The sequence below is a fragment of the Canis lupus genome, chromosome 3, assembly GCF_048164855.1.
Source record: "Canis lupus baileyi chromosome 3, mCanLup2.hap1, whole genome shotgun sequence".
In the NCBI taxonomy this organism is placed as follows: Eukaryota; Metazoa; Chordata; class Mammalia; order Carnivora; family Canidae; genus Canis; species Canis lupus.
The window spans coordinates 54,663,416-54,677,206 of record NC_132840.1 but is presented as its reverse complement, the minus strand read 5'-3'; the positions used below and the strand labels follow the sequence as shown (position 1 = coordinate 54,677,206).

General features: G+C 51.5%; 1 protein-coding gene across 9 annotated transcripts in view; it reads right to left on the bottom strand.

Annotated features, from left to right (window-relative positions):
- GAS7 (growth arrest specific 7) overlaps nucleotides 1-13,791 on the bottom strand; it is a 209,869-nt gene that overhangs the window by 59,754 nt on the left and 136,324 nt on the right. For 8 of the 9 annotated variants that reach the window (XM_072821131.1, XM_072821130.1, XM_072821134.1 and 5 more), the window contains exon 3: nucleotides 678-758. The exons of the other annotated variant lie outside the window; for it this stretch is intronic. In XM_072821131.1, coding sequence (XP_072677232.1) covers nucleotides 678-758 — 81 coding nt within the window. The remainder of the gene's footprint in view (nucleotides 1-677; nucleotides 759-13,791) is intronic. 9 annotated transcript variants of the gene reach the window in all.

The window sequence follows — 13,791 nt, the reverse complement described above, 5'->3', positions numbered from 1 at the left end:
AGCCAGCTCGTGTCTGGGGGCTGAAGGTTCCAAGGAAGAAAAGGGGAGGTGCAATCCCCATCCTCAGAGAGCATATAGTCCAGTGTGGGAGAGCCACAGCTGGCCAGGGCAGCGAAACAGCACATTACTGCAAACCTGGGCTGATGGGTAAGGGCTCTAAAAATCCACCTGCCTCTTAGGAACTTGGAAAAAAAACCCCACCTATGATAGGAATGTCTCTCTCGACCACCTCCACTTGATTGCCTTTGCAGACAGAGAACTCACACCCTAACGAGGAATCCCAAGTGCTTTCTAGAACATTCTATTTGAAAGTTGCCCCATACAAATCTGCCTCCTTTAACTTTTCTCCTTGATGCATTTAGGAGCTGTGCAGAGCAGTGCTGCTCCCGCTTGGGGTATCCACACCAGCAGACAGGGTACAACCCTGATGCCTCACTGTGTCACCTGGCTAGTTCCTCTCCTTAAGCACCTGAGAGGGAGTGAGGGTGAGCCACCAGGCTGCTAGTGACATTACCAGGGAGAGCCCAGCCTCCCAGCCCTCCATATCACTCCCTGGGTTTGGCCAGTAAGATCTTCAGCCAGGTTCCAGACCCCCAGAACCCAGAGTCTTGGCCTTTCCAGCGGAGGTGGGTATGGGGCCCCTCCCAGCTGCCCCCAAAGCAGTGAGTGGACTGTACCTGTTGGAGGCAGAGAGCTCCTGTGAGGGCCAGGGCTGGCTGGAATCCCAGGAGAACTGCTGGGACGTTCCCAGGTGGTCTCTGGTCAAAGAAAGAAACACACAATCACTTTGAGACTCTCACAGGGGCCAAACCTCAGAGGGTCATGGAGCAGGGCCGTGGGCTGGCCACCTTCTTGCACAACCCCGGGAAGCAGGAGTGGGCTTTCTGCTCCCACATTATTGCCCCTCTGCATTTCCTATGATGCACAGTTTCTCTTCACTGGGGACCCTTCTCCCATGAAGGAGCAGGAGAGGTGACCTCCCAGCAGGGATCTTTGGGAACAGTCCCCATTGCACCCCCAACAATCCCCCAAAGGTGCCAACTCACAAATCTCCACTTCTGTCTCGTGCCCCTGACGCCCACCTGCCAACAGGGCATTTCTTCCAAGTGCCCAGTGTTGCCCGAAACCCCTGAGCCAGAGGAAGGAGCCCTGGCCTGGGAGGGGGTGGGGTGGTTTAATACAGAGACAAAGGAGGGGGGAATCTTCTGCAAAATGCAGGTGATTTCTCAAGTCCTTCTCGGCTCTAAAGGCCCACATCTTGTCTGAATTATAACCGCTGCGTGAGACTGGCCACCTGTCCCTCCCCGGATGCCCAGCTACAGGGGCCAGTCAGGAAGTAAAGCTAACGTTGCAACAGGTGCTCGCCTCCTTGAATGCGACGTTAGGCACAGGGCCACTGTGAGCACAGACCTCTCATCAAGTTATCTAGCGATGAAGACGATCCTTTCTCATGCTATACAACTCGACAGTGTAGAAAAACACAAAGGAAAGAGTAGCACCGGGACACCCGGGTGGCTCAGTGGGTGAAGCGTCTGCCTTCGGCTCAGGTCATGATCCCGGGGTCCTGGGATAGAGTCCCGCATCGGACTCCCTGCTCAGCGGGGAGTCTGCTTCTCACTCTGCCCTTGTTCATTCACGTTCTCTCAAATAAATAAATAAAATCAACAGAAGGAAGAAAGAAAGAAAAGAAAAGAGTAGCCCACATGGTCCCACCAGCTCAGAGGTCCTCAGTGTCAACGTTTTAGTATCTCCAGTGATTTATTCTCGAGCTGTGTACACACACCTTAAAATCAAACAAAAATCATACTATCCCTTCTTTTCACTGATCGACTCTTTTATTTTTCCCAACCCACGAAGAGCACCCTGCTTAGCATCTACGAATAGCGCCGGTTCTGCGTCCAGACCACCTGGGTTGCAATCCCGCCTCTGCCTCCTCCGACCCCTGGAACCTCAGGCCAGGCTAACCATGCTCCAGGTTCCTTGGTTTCCTCCTCTGTAAAAGGTGATCGGTAAGGGTATCCACTCACGGCAACCACTGTGTTGGTGCCAAATGCCCACATTCGGTATATTTTTAGTTAAATGATACTATGTCCATATAATGGACTAATAAAAAATTGTTAGTAAAATCTCAGTGGTCTGAGATGCTAAAAACAAAAATAAGCAACACTTTTCAATAGCTTCTCTTCAATTTGGATTCAAGGGAACTGGATTCCTGCCTCAGTGCTGCCTGTAATGGGCTGTGTGGCCCTGGGCAGCTCACATGGCCTCTCTGGTCCTCTGATTCTCCATCTGAAATGAAATGGTTGGGCTAGTTGGTCTTTCGGGTCCCAACACTCCTGCCCTCCAGCTTTGGTCAGTGGTCTTAAAATCTTAAACCTACTGTTTGGGTTCAAGGTGTTTATGGCTCCAGGAGGAGGAAGTGGGCGGGGTGGAGATATTGGTCCCTTCGTGTCTTAAAGGAGAGACTTCAGAGCAGAGGGTGAGTGACAGGAGCAGAAGGGAGATGTGACCGTGGAGGGGACAGCTGAGGAGTGACCAGAAAATCAGGCTCAGTGGCTTCCCGTGTTAGGAGGGGCCGGGAGGGCCTCACCCCAGAGCCCTGCTCTTGCTACAGGTCACACACAAGGACAATCCTTTGCTGGCTCGTCCCCCACATAGCACACAGAATAAAGTCCAAACCTCAGAGCCCCGGCAGTAGGGCGTCCCTATCTGTCTGTCCAGCATTCACTTCACTTCAGCACATTTGCTGGTCTTGCAACACGCCTTACCCCACTACCACCCCCGGAGGGCCGAATCTTACCAAATGTCTCTTCCACCAGGCAGCCTCCCCAGACTGCATTTCTCCCCTGCTGTCAAATGCCCAAACTCTCCAGAGTGAACGCTGTAGTGCATCCCCCAGATGTCTCCAGCTGCAGAGGCTACGCCTGGGGTGAGGGGTGGGGGGCGCTGCACATCCAATGGCTGGTCAATGTGGGGGGTTAAAAAGCCCACCAATCAATCCCCTTGCCTCAAGTCAAATAATCCCGCGTGGCCACCCAGCTCAGAGCCGGCAGGGGCTGACAGACCTTGTGACTGTACCTGGTACTGCTTTGCTTCCCTCCCGGGGGCTGCTCCCTGGAGCACACCCCCGCCTGGACCTCCTGCACATAATCTGCCCCAGATTTGCCTGAAAACTAGACCCAGGAGCCCCCAGCACACACACTCGCACCCCACTAGCTCCTCCCAGGGAATCAACCCTTTGTCCCACTTCTCAGCACACACTTTGACCTTGACCCCTATCCCACGTCCTTGAGAGCCAGGTCTGTGGCAGGCTCCCCCCTGCCTTGCTGGGTGCCTGGACAGATGGGCAAATGGAAGGACAGACACCATGACAGCACATGTAGGTTCCCATGTGATGCACCCTTCCTGTCTCCAGGGACAAACAGCCCCGTTCTCCCCCATGGGCACGGTTCCCAGGGAGATGCCCACTTTTTGCTGTTGCCCCACCCTTCTGGTGGCTGATGCCTGATTTCAGAGAAGCCCCAGCAGCCCCTTCTGCCCCGTGGGAGCTTGTGGAAGCCGGCTGGGAGCGGGGCGGCACGCACCTGCAAGGCTGTGCTCCAAGGTCAGCTGGGCGGCCTCTACGCAGGGTCTATGCAGGAGCACCAGTTCTTCTTATACTGAAGGGGGGTTGTGGCCAAGACAAAATGGAATCTTATGGGCAAAAGCAAGACTCATGTGGACTGAGAAAGGACCACCACGGTGACTCCTGGCAGCAAACGGAGCAAGACAGGAGGGCGGCAGGGAGAGGTGACTCACAGCATGGCAACAGTGACCTGGGCTGGGCCCCAAGCAACCTTCCCACTGAAGCTGCTGCATCTGTGGGATGTGGGGCAACTAATGAGAGCCAGCTGAGAGCGAAGAGCAGGGTGGGGCTGCCCCTGTGGGTCCCCCCCGCCCCACCCCGGGAATCCTGATGACAGAGAAGAGGAGCCACAGTGGCATCCTGTGCTCAGAGTCTGCAGGAGGAGGATCTGAAATCACAAGGGGATGCGGGTTGCAGTCAGAACCCCACTCCCCAGAAGGCCCCTTCTGCTGCACTTGCTGGTCTGGGTCCCTTACAAGCCCCGCCCCCAGAAGCTGGAGTTCCCTCTTCCTGCAAGAACCACATATTTTGGCCTCAACTTCATCAGGGCAATGGAACCGCCTGAAGGGGGCACCTGGGCAGCTCAGCAGTTGAGCATCTGCCTTTGGCTCAGGTCGTGATCCCGGGGTCCTGGGATCGAGTCCCATACTGGGAGCCTGCTTCTCCCTCTGCCTATGTCTCTGCCTCTCTGTGTCTGTCATGAATAAATAAAATCTTAAAAAAAAATGGTGAAGGATTCAGCTCAGCCTCCCTCCTCATCTTGGCCAACTCTGGCCAAACCCAAAACACAAAGCTACTGCAAGCCTGAGGCAGGAAAGTGGCCAGGCCAGGCCGGGCGGATGTCTGGAGAGAGCCACGGGGACTGTGGCTGAGTGACCTCACCAGCAGCAGGAAACATCACCCCAGATGACCATACCACCCACAGGGAGGAAGCCATTTCTAGGCCTTTTTCAATAAAAGGTCCCCTAATCTATTTACAACACGCCAGGCTCCCTGAACAAGCCAGGGCCAAACTGAAGCAGAAGGTTTGGGGCCTGACTTACCCTGGGTTCTCTCCCTGGGGTTTTAGGTGGTTCCAGAAACACCCAGACTGCCAGGGCCAGAGGTGTTGTCAGGCAGGCCCCCAAAGGCTGAAGGGGCACAGCAAGGTCAGAGTGGAAGAAGCGAGATGTGTTCTTGGCAACACTGCCCGCCCATGCAACTCAATCCATGAAAAACACCTTTTTTTTCCCCAATGGCAACCCTAACTCGATTCGGACCTCCAGTGACACCAGAAAAGCCACAGACACACACAAATCGCCTGCCTGTGGATCAAACTGGACCATCAATGCCACAGGCCAGAGAGTTTAATTTCCCCATCAGTGGTTGCCAATGACAGCCACGTGGAATAAAACTTCTGGGGGCACCTGGGTGGCTCAGGGGTTGAGTGTCTGCCTTCTGCTCAGGTCGCAATCCTGGGGTCCTGGGATCGAGTCCCATGTCGGTTTCCCGGCAGGGAGCCTGCTTCTCCCTCTGCCCGTGTCTCTGCCTCTCTTTCTCTCTCTCTGTCTCTCATGAATAAATACATAAAATCTTTTTAAAAAATCGAAGTGTAGTTGAAAGGAGGACAGAGACATAAATCTGGGATTCAAAGCACAGACGACCCCTCCTTAAAATAATAATGGCAATGATAATGCTAATAGTGAAACAGGCAGTGAGGCAGCAGTTATTAACTTTGCACAGTTATGTCTGAACTTCATTTCCCTGGTTAAGACTGCATCCTGCATGCATTGGAAATAGCGGCTTCCGGGGGGAAGGCCATGAGGACCCCCCTGGATCTAGGCCATCAGTTCTGGTAAATGCCTTGGGCATATGTCAACCTTGTCCTGTCCTGTCCTGCCCAGACCCCCCACCCCTCACCCCCTAGTCCCCATCTGGCCCTCAATGGACTCAAGTGCTTGACTGGGCCGGGCCAATCCTTAGCTGTGTGGTGGCTTCCAGGTGAACAACCACTGGTTCCAGTTCAGAGGGAACTGGGCCCTTGTGGGTCCTGGCTGGGTTCTGGGATTCCTGAGATCCCCTCCTCTTTACCTTCTAAAAAAAAATTCATACTTTTAAATCTCTCTCCTCCCCACTGCTCCTCCTGGCTCTTCCTCTTGTTTGGTGGTGGTCCCAACTGTGGCTTCCTTTTGCTCGGCGCCCCCTGCCCTCCCCACATCTCCTCACCAGGAGGGTCTGGGGGGCTGTTCTCAAGGTTTTCCTAGCCCGATGGTAGCCCTGCTGCTCCCTTCTGCAGCCCCTGCCTCTTCAGAACTGGAAGCTAGAAGCTATTCCCACCCTGCTCCCCCCACCCCCACACCTGTTCCCCCGGGGGCTGCCCTGCTCTTCTTGGCCATGTCCTACACTCCAACCAGGAAGGCAGGTCCCAGGAGAATCAGAGGACACCTCCTCCCAACCTGGATACAGAATCTGCAGTCAGGTCGGCCTCCATGAAGGCAAGCTGCAGCACATCCCAGAGCCCCCATCAGCATCTGGAGGGTCCTACTCATCCCTCCCTTTGGGACTCTGCAGCAGAGGCTCTGGTTCCCTCCTGTATCCCAGAATTTCCTCTGTCCTTGGCTTTGCGATCACAGCAGTTAGGGTTCTCTGACGACAGGAGGACCATAGACCCTCCACAGGAAATGAACTAGTACTCTCTGAACACCATTCATGCCTGGTCTAGCCCAAGCCCCTCCATGCTGGGCACCTCCTTCAACGACCCCCAAATTACTACAAAATGGGCACTATGATTTCCCTTTTTCTTTTCTTTTTTTTTCCTTAAGATTTTATTTATTTATCTAAGAGACAGGGCATGAGCAGGTGGAGAGGCAGAGGGAGAGAGAGAAGCTGACTCCCCACTAAGCAGGGAGCCCGATGTAGGGTTCGATCCCAGGATCACGACTTGAGCAGAAGGCAGACGTCCAACAGACTTAGCCACCCGGGCAACCTGATTTCCATTTTCCAAAGGAAGAAGCTGAGGTCTTGGTGAGAAGTAGCAGACCTGCAGCTCAATCCACCAGCAAGGACCTCCCAACGTGCAAGTGACACCAACATCTCTGAGCTCTGTGCTAAGACTCTGGGAGTTGCAGCAAAACAGTGCTGTTAGAGTCTATACACCACTAGTGTTTGAGAATCACCCTCAAAATCAATATTGTTGTTTCATGAATTTCATAGAGATACTAGACATATTTATGACTTGGTAAATATTTGATATAACGTAATAAGTTCTATTATGGAATATAACAGTACTATACTTGAAAGCCTACTCTGCGCCTGGCAGTGTCCTGCGCCCTGTGGATACTACGGGAAATAGAATGGGTTCAAACACTCTCCCCCCAACCCCTCAGCTTACGTTCTAGCAGTCACGATGCTATTCCTTCCATTTTTGAAATATCAACATGCAGAATTTTCCACGAATGAAAATTTAAAATCTCCTGATGTAAGTGGAGGGAGAGAATCATGCCAGGAGGAAGGTAACCAAGTAAAGCATATCAGGTTAGACAGTAGAACACACTGAAGAATCAAGTAGGGAAGAGGGGTAAAAAATAATATTAGAAAGTGATGTAATTTTAGAAGGGTAGCCACAGAAGGCCTCCCCCAGACAGGCACAGTTGAGTCAAGTTTGGAAAGTATTAGGTATCTAAGTACTAAGTATCATCCGAAACCACTTCGAACTCAGCAGCTTGAATCAATAAGCATTTTATGATGTCACACAGCTCCAGAGGGTCAGGAAGCCAGGAGGGGCTTCATGGGGGTGGTTCTGGCTCAGGCTCTCCCATGACGTTACAGACAGGGTCTTAGCTGGGGCTGCATCATCTGAAGGCTTGAGTGGGGCTGGAGGAGCCACTTTCAAGATGCCTCACTCACATGGATGCTGGCAAGGGCCAAAGTTCCTTGCTGTGGGGGCTGCTCACATTATGGCACTAACTTCCCCCAAAGTGTGTGGGCGGAAAGGCAGGGAAAAGCCTCGATGCTCTTTTATCACTCATGGAGAGTTAGAAGTAACTCTCCATCACCACTGCCAGACCTCACAGCCCAGGACTGATAGAACATGGGAGGGAAGCAGAGGAGTGCCAAGTGTTGGGGTGCCCAACAAACTAGTGCCAAGTGGTGGGCAGGTTGGGGGCTGTCTCAGAAGCTGGCCGAAGAAAAGGAGCGAGCCATGCACATATCTGATGACACAGAATTGGAGGTTGAGGAACAAAATGTCAATAGGCTTTAGGGCAGGCACAGGTCTGTCATCTTCAAACAGCTACAAGGAAGATGGTGTGGCTCAAGAGTGGGGATGTAGGTGGGGAGCAGAAGAAGTCAGAGGTAACAGGGTGAGACTGGATTATGCAGGACACTGGCCCTCAGAGTGGGGTCTTGGACCAGTAGCATTAGCATCACTAGAAATGCAAAGCCTCAGGCCCCAGCTATAGACCTCCAGAAATGGGCACCCTGAGGGTGGGGTCCAGCAATGTGGGGTAGCCACTGCAGGGCTTTAAACAGAGAAGTGGCACAATCCAATGGTGACCACTGTGTCTGGCCGTGCCTCTGAGCAGGCTTCCTGGACTCAGCCACCACATGCCCCTCAGCATGTCTGGTGCCCTGGATGCGTCATCTGTGAATGCCGACTCTCCCCATCCACCCATCCAGCTTTTCAGAGATGGAGATGAGCTGGGGCCCTTCCATAACTCCCTCCAGAAGGAACAGCAGGAGCTGGGGAGCATGGATGAGTATGGCAGGGTCCATCCATGTGAGGATAGCACTGCCACCACCGCTACCACCACCAAGAAATGGGACACTAGTGGGCCCCAGGGATGTCTCACTCAGGAAGGGTCAAGGAAGGGGGTGCCCAGGTGATGATGACCCCTGCCCCCTGCCCTCAGCTCTAGGACCAGACCCCTCCATGTTGGTTTCAGAACCTCGTGGGCATAGAGAGAATTCCTGAACCATCATGTGACACCCAGGAAGAGATTCTCACCTGGGAAGCTTAATCCTGATCTGTCTCCCATGGGGTCCTCCATTACTACTCCAACCCTGTTCACACAGCTCGGATCCTTGGTGGCAGGGATACAGCAGTGGCGTCTCAGCAAACAGAAACACACAAAGGCTTTTTGCAAAGGGCCATCCATGGGCCTGTCAGCAGAAGAACTATGTGCTGTAGGCTTGCCTGGGTCTGACCTACCAGCGGGAGGGCTCTTGAGCCCAGGCCAGGCAGCATGGTAAGACCTCACCATAGCCACAGGACCCCATAGTCTGCGTCCTGAGCTCCAGCCAGAAATGCATGGCAGGGGTCAAGCCTGCAGGAGTGGGAGAAGAAGGGAGGTGCTAGCTAATGGTCCCCAATTCCCAGGGTCCAAGAGTCACAAGCAGCACACACATAACCCTGATGGCCCCTAGAACTGCCCCCTCTGGGTATTAAGAGTCCTCATGCTCTGAAGAAGGGGTGATACCAGGACTCTGCTGTTCAAGAAAGGGAAAGATATGGATTGCACACCTGCTCCTGGTCCTTAAAACACCTCTTGGCCCAGAGCTGCTGTTATGTGCCTAGAAGCTCAGGCACTGGTGTCACACAGACAGATGTTCAAATGCCAGGTCCATTCCTTAGAACACATTCCCCAAAGGGAAGGGGAGGAAGGGCACCTCTTTGGCGCTAGGGGGAAGAGGGTCCGAGAATGCCTTCTTTAGCCTTTCTGAGCAGTAGGAATGTCCTTCAGTTGACATTCAGAGAAACATCACTGTTGGTGGCCTACCACTTCCCAGCAGCTCCAAGGCTCCTTCTGGCAAGCCTGTGATCCAGGTGGGGCAGGGTCCTTAAGCCCGGTTCACAGATGGTAGAGAGGCTGGTGATACCAATGGGATAAAGAGGTGGCCCCTTTAGTGCCCTGGCCCTCTGACATTGGCCTCAACCAGTGGCTGCCTCCAGCCTACAAAGAGGGCCTAGAAGAATAGGACCAGCCATGGCCAGAAGAATTCTAGTGGGGACATGGGGAGTGGGGTGCCTGGAACTCTCAGCCTGTCTTTCAGACCCTTTAGGAACCCTGGTATACCAATCTCCTTACAGAGTACAGTCTCAGGCAAACACACCAGAAATCCCTGAACTTGGGTTGAGGGGTAGTGAGCGTTAACTGCAATTTAGGAATAAGCGTCTTGTCATGAGCCATCAGGTGGCAGTGGCCAACTGCCAGTTCGTGGATATTATGACCCTCATCTTATGGTGGAGAAGTAGGTGGATCCCAAGAAAGAGACCTTATCCAAACCAAAGCCTGGACCGTCGGGATCCGGGATGTAAGCACAGGTACATGGCAAAGTTCCAATCTCATTTCCCAAACTGGGTTATTCATCAGGATCACTGGGACCACTTGGTAAAAATACAGATTCCCGGACCCAGGACCTGAAAATTCTGGTTCAGTAGGTCTCAGGCAGAACCCAGAAATCAGCATTGTTAACACGGAGTCTCAGTGATAAACCAGATGGGGGTAAAAACTGGTAGAGACCCCAGTAAACCATCCCAGGAACCAGCCACAGACTAGAAGATACCTAAAGACACAGAATCCGAGGGGGTTAGGGTCAGGCAAAGTACAAAGCAAGATGCATGGCAGCAACGTAGGATCATGTTAGGAAACTTCCTAAACGCTCATCATCCTTACCCCAACCTTCTAACGCTATCAGACTCCCAACATCTGTCCCCAGAGAGCCTTGGCTTTGACATGAGGCTTTGTTGACTATTTTAGTTTTAGAATAATCTAATCTAGCATAGATTGCCACAAACCCTTTAGCATGACTGAGTTTTTAGAGTCTTTCCTAGAACAGGGGACCACAGAGAGGACAAAGCACTGCTGTGAAGGAAGCCAAGAGGGAAAGGGCACCAGTAGAAGGTTCTAGTGGGTGGGGGGTGGGGGAAGCCCAGTTGCTTGACGTGGACAGTGCTGGCAGCAGGCTGGAAGGCAGGTGTGGGCCAACTGGTTTGGACATGGGGAGCACTAAGTATGAACAAGTGCCGAACCTGGGGAGGAGCTCCAGGAGCCCACAACTTTGTCCTGCCCTTAGGCGGTAGACAGCCTGGGTCGGGGGAATCACCTACCCCCTTCCTCAGCCCCAGCACCTGTTTTCAAGTCCAGCCCGCCCACCAGATGTGAGGGCAGCGACTGTGTCACATAAATGTATCCCTGTCTCCTGGGTACCGCGTAGAGTAAGCAGTTGGGTATTTGATGAGTGAATGCTGACTCAGGTCAAGGCAATTGTGAGAATGGAGTTTGGGTATACAGCCAAAGGCTGGTTTTTAAAAATGAGCGTGTGTGTGTGTGTGTGTGTATGTGTGTGCACGTGTGTGTAGATAAGACCATGGAGAACAGAGCACCAAACCCCTTCACACAGCATGAATTATGCAAGCAATCCAATCCAAAAGGCAAAGAACATATATGGATGATTTAAAGAAAAACAACTGCAAATAACCAAGAGGAAAAGATGCTCGTTCTCTCTCAAGAGTCGGAAGAACCCAAATTAAGATAACAAGATGCTATTTTCCTACTCACTGGACGTATATCAGGCTGATAACCCCTCATTAGCGAGGATCTGGAAAAACAGGTTGGGAATGTCTTGAAAAAACACAGCGTGGAGACAGTGATCAAAATCCCAAACACACAGATCCTTCGACCTAACAACAATTGCGGGTGTGCAATGATGTAATGAGCATGGCGATGTGTTTGGGGGCATCTTTTGTTAAATGGTGAAAATCTCCAGGGAAACGCTGTCAATGCCCAGGGGACACAATGCTGTGTTGGGAGGATGGCATTCCACGCAGCTGTTCCCTGGGAATGGGGCGGATCTGAGTGTGCAGATGTGCAGGGCGTGTCTGACACACACCACTAAGTGACCAGTGTACAAAAGGTGCTCAGATACATCCTAGAAATGTATGTGCACAGGAACACCTGGGTGACTCAGTGGTTGAGCATCTGCCTTGGGCTCAGGGCATGATCCCGGAGTCCTGGGATCAAGTCCCACATCGGGTTCCCCGCAGGGAGCCTGCTTCTCCCTCTGCCTGTGTCTCTGTCCCTCTCTCTGTCTCTCATGAATGAATAAATAAAATCTTTAAAAAAAAAAAAAGAAATGTATGTGCACAGAAAATCGCTAGCAGAACACACAAGAAACATTTGATGCTGGTTAATTTTTAAAAATCAAGCCAAAGTGGGGCGCCTGGGTGGCTCAGTTGGTTAAGCAACTAACTCTTGATTTTGGCAGCTCAGGTCACAATCTCGTGGGTCGTGGGATCAAGCCCCACGTCGGGCTTTGCGCTCAGTGGGGAGTCTGCTTGAGATTTTCTCCCTCTCCCTCTCCTCTCACTCAAACTATTGTATCTCTAAAATAATTAAAACAAAATCAAATCAAAAAGGGCCATATTTTTATAGCATCCCATCTGAATGCTTTACCAAGTACATGATAATTTTCCATGAAAGAGAGGTGACACTGTGTCATGTTAGTGTAGGAATACATTCAAAGACGGAAAAATAAAAACAAAAAAACAAGAAACAGACCCAAACAGACTAGGTTAGCATATGGTCCAGCGGTGCTTTGCAGGGCAACTGTGAAAGGCTGAGCCAGTCAATAAATGCTGGTAGAGCACAAGGCCAGCGATCTGAAAAAAATTAAAGTCCATCTATTTCTCAACCATTTTCTGAAATTAAGTTTTATCTGGCTTAAAAATGTTAAGGGGGGATACACAGTCCATGAGAGTCCTAGAAGAATACAGTCCCCTCTTTTGCTGGCAAAGGCCTTGCTTCTTGAGTGTGGTCCCCAAAGTGAGGAAGCGAAAAAGCTACAGATCAACTGGGCTTTCTATAAAAATCACAATCAGAATCCTAAAACATCATTTTTAAAAAATATTTTATTTATTCCTGAGAGACACACAGAGAGAGGCAGAGACACAGGCAGAGGGAGAAGCAGGCTCCCTGCAGGAAGCCCAATGCAGGACTCGACCCCTGGGGACTCCGGGATCATGACCTGAGCCAAAGGTGGATGCTCAACCACAGAGCCACCCAGGTGCCTCTACATCATAAAAACAAAACAAAACAAAACAGAACTACATGTTACCCATAATCAAGACCCAAATGCCAGGGCCTTTCTAGGCAGACCCATATCTGGGAATGCCTACTTGGCCACTACTCCTTGTTCCAACAGGCGTGACTCAGAACAGGTCTTGGGAGGTCATCTTCAACCCTCAGCGGCCAGTTTCTGCTAACTGGCTACTAAAAGAAAAAAAGCAAGAATGCAGAGAAAAATAGGTATGTTGCAAACCCAGAGAACCCGGTGAGCCTGAGACATCGTGAGGTCCCAGAGACAGAACCTACAGCTCAGCTCTCAATTTCCAGTTCTTTAGCAGAGGCTTCTAGGAGATGGCCTATGTGCTTCTAATAGATGTCCCTTCTTTTCCCCCTACAAGCTAGTCTGAGTGGGCCCCTGTTCCTATAAGAAGACCCTCCCTGGCACACCTGGGTGGCTCAGCGGTTGAGCGTCTGTTTGCCTTTGGCTCAGGGTATGATCCCAGGGTTCTGGGATCGAGTCTTGCATTGGACTCCCCGCAGGGAGCCTGCTTCTCCCTCTGCCTGTGTCTCTGCCTCTCTCTCTGTGTTGCTCATGAATAAATAAATAAATAAATAAATATCCTCTTGCCCACAGACATCCACCAAACTTCATTGCCCTATAAACAGCCCACGCCAGCCCTAAGGCCATTATTATCTGGAATATTCTTCTGTGACCACATTTGGAATATTTTTCTAGGACTGTGCTGAACAGTGGCTTCTTAATACGCCCCAAGGAGGACTTCCATAATCTCTCCATGGGAAAAAAAGAAAAATCACACCCCTCAACCATTCCGAAGCTTCTCTTCCCGCTATGGGGTATCTTTCACTCACATGCCACCTTTAGGATCTGTTTTCTGAGAAAATTGGCATTTGTGAACTTCAACCACGCTGCATGGCTAATCCAGATTTAGAAGCCTTTCCAGTAAAAGGTGTGACTTTACGTTTATAAATAATGCTCGAAATCGTGGAGAGAGTGTTGCTTTTCACAAGGCAGAGGAAACCTTTGGAAAGAGCCATGGCTATTTTGGGGAATAGAAATAAGCCGTCCTTTCTCTGAGAGGTGCGGCCACCAAGGCACTCTCC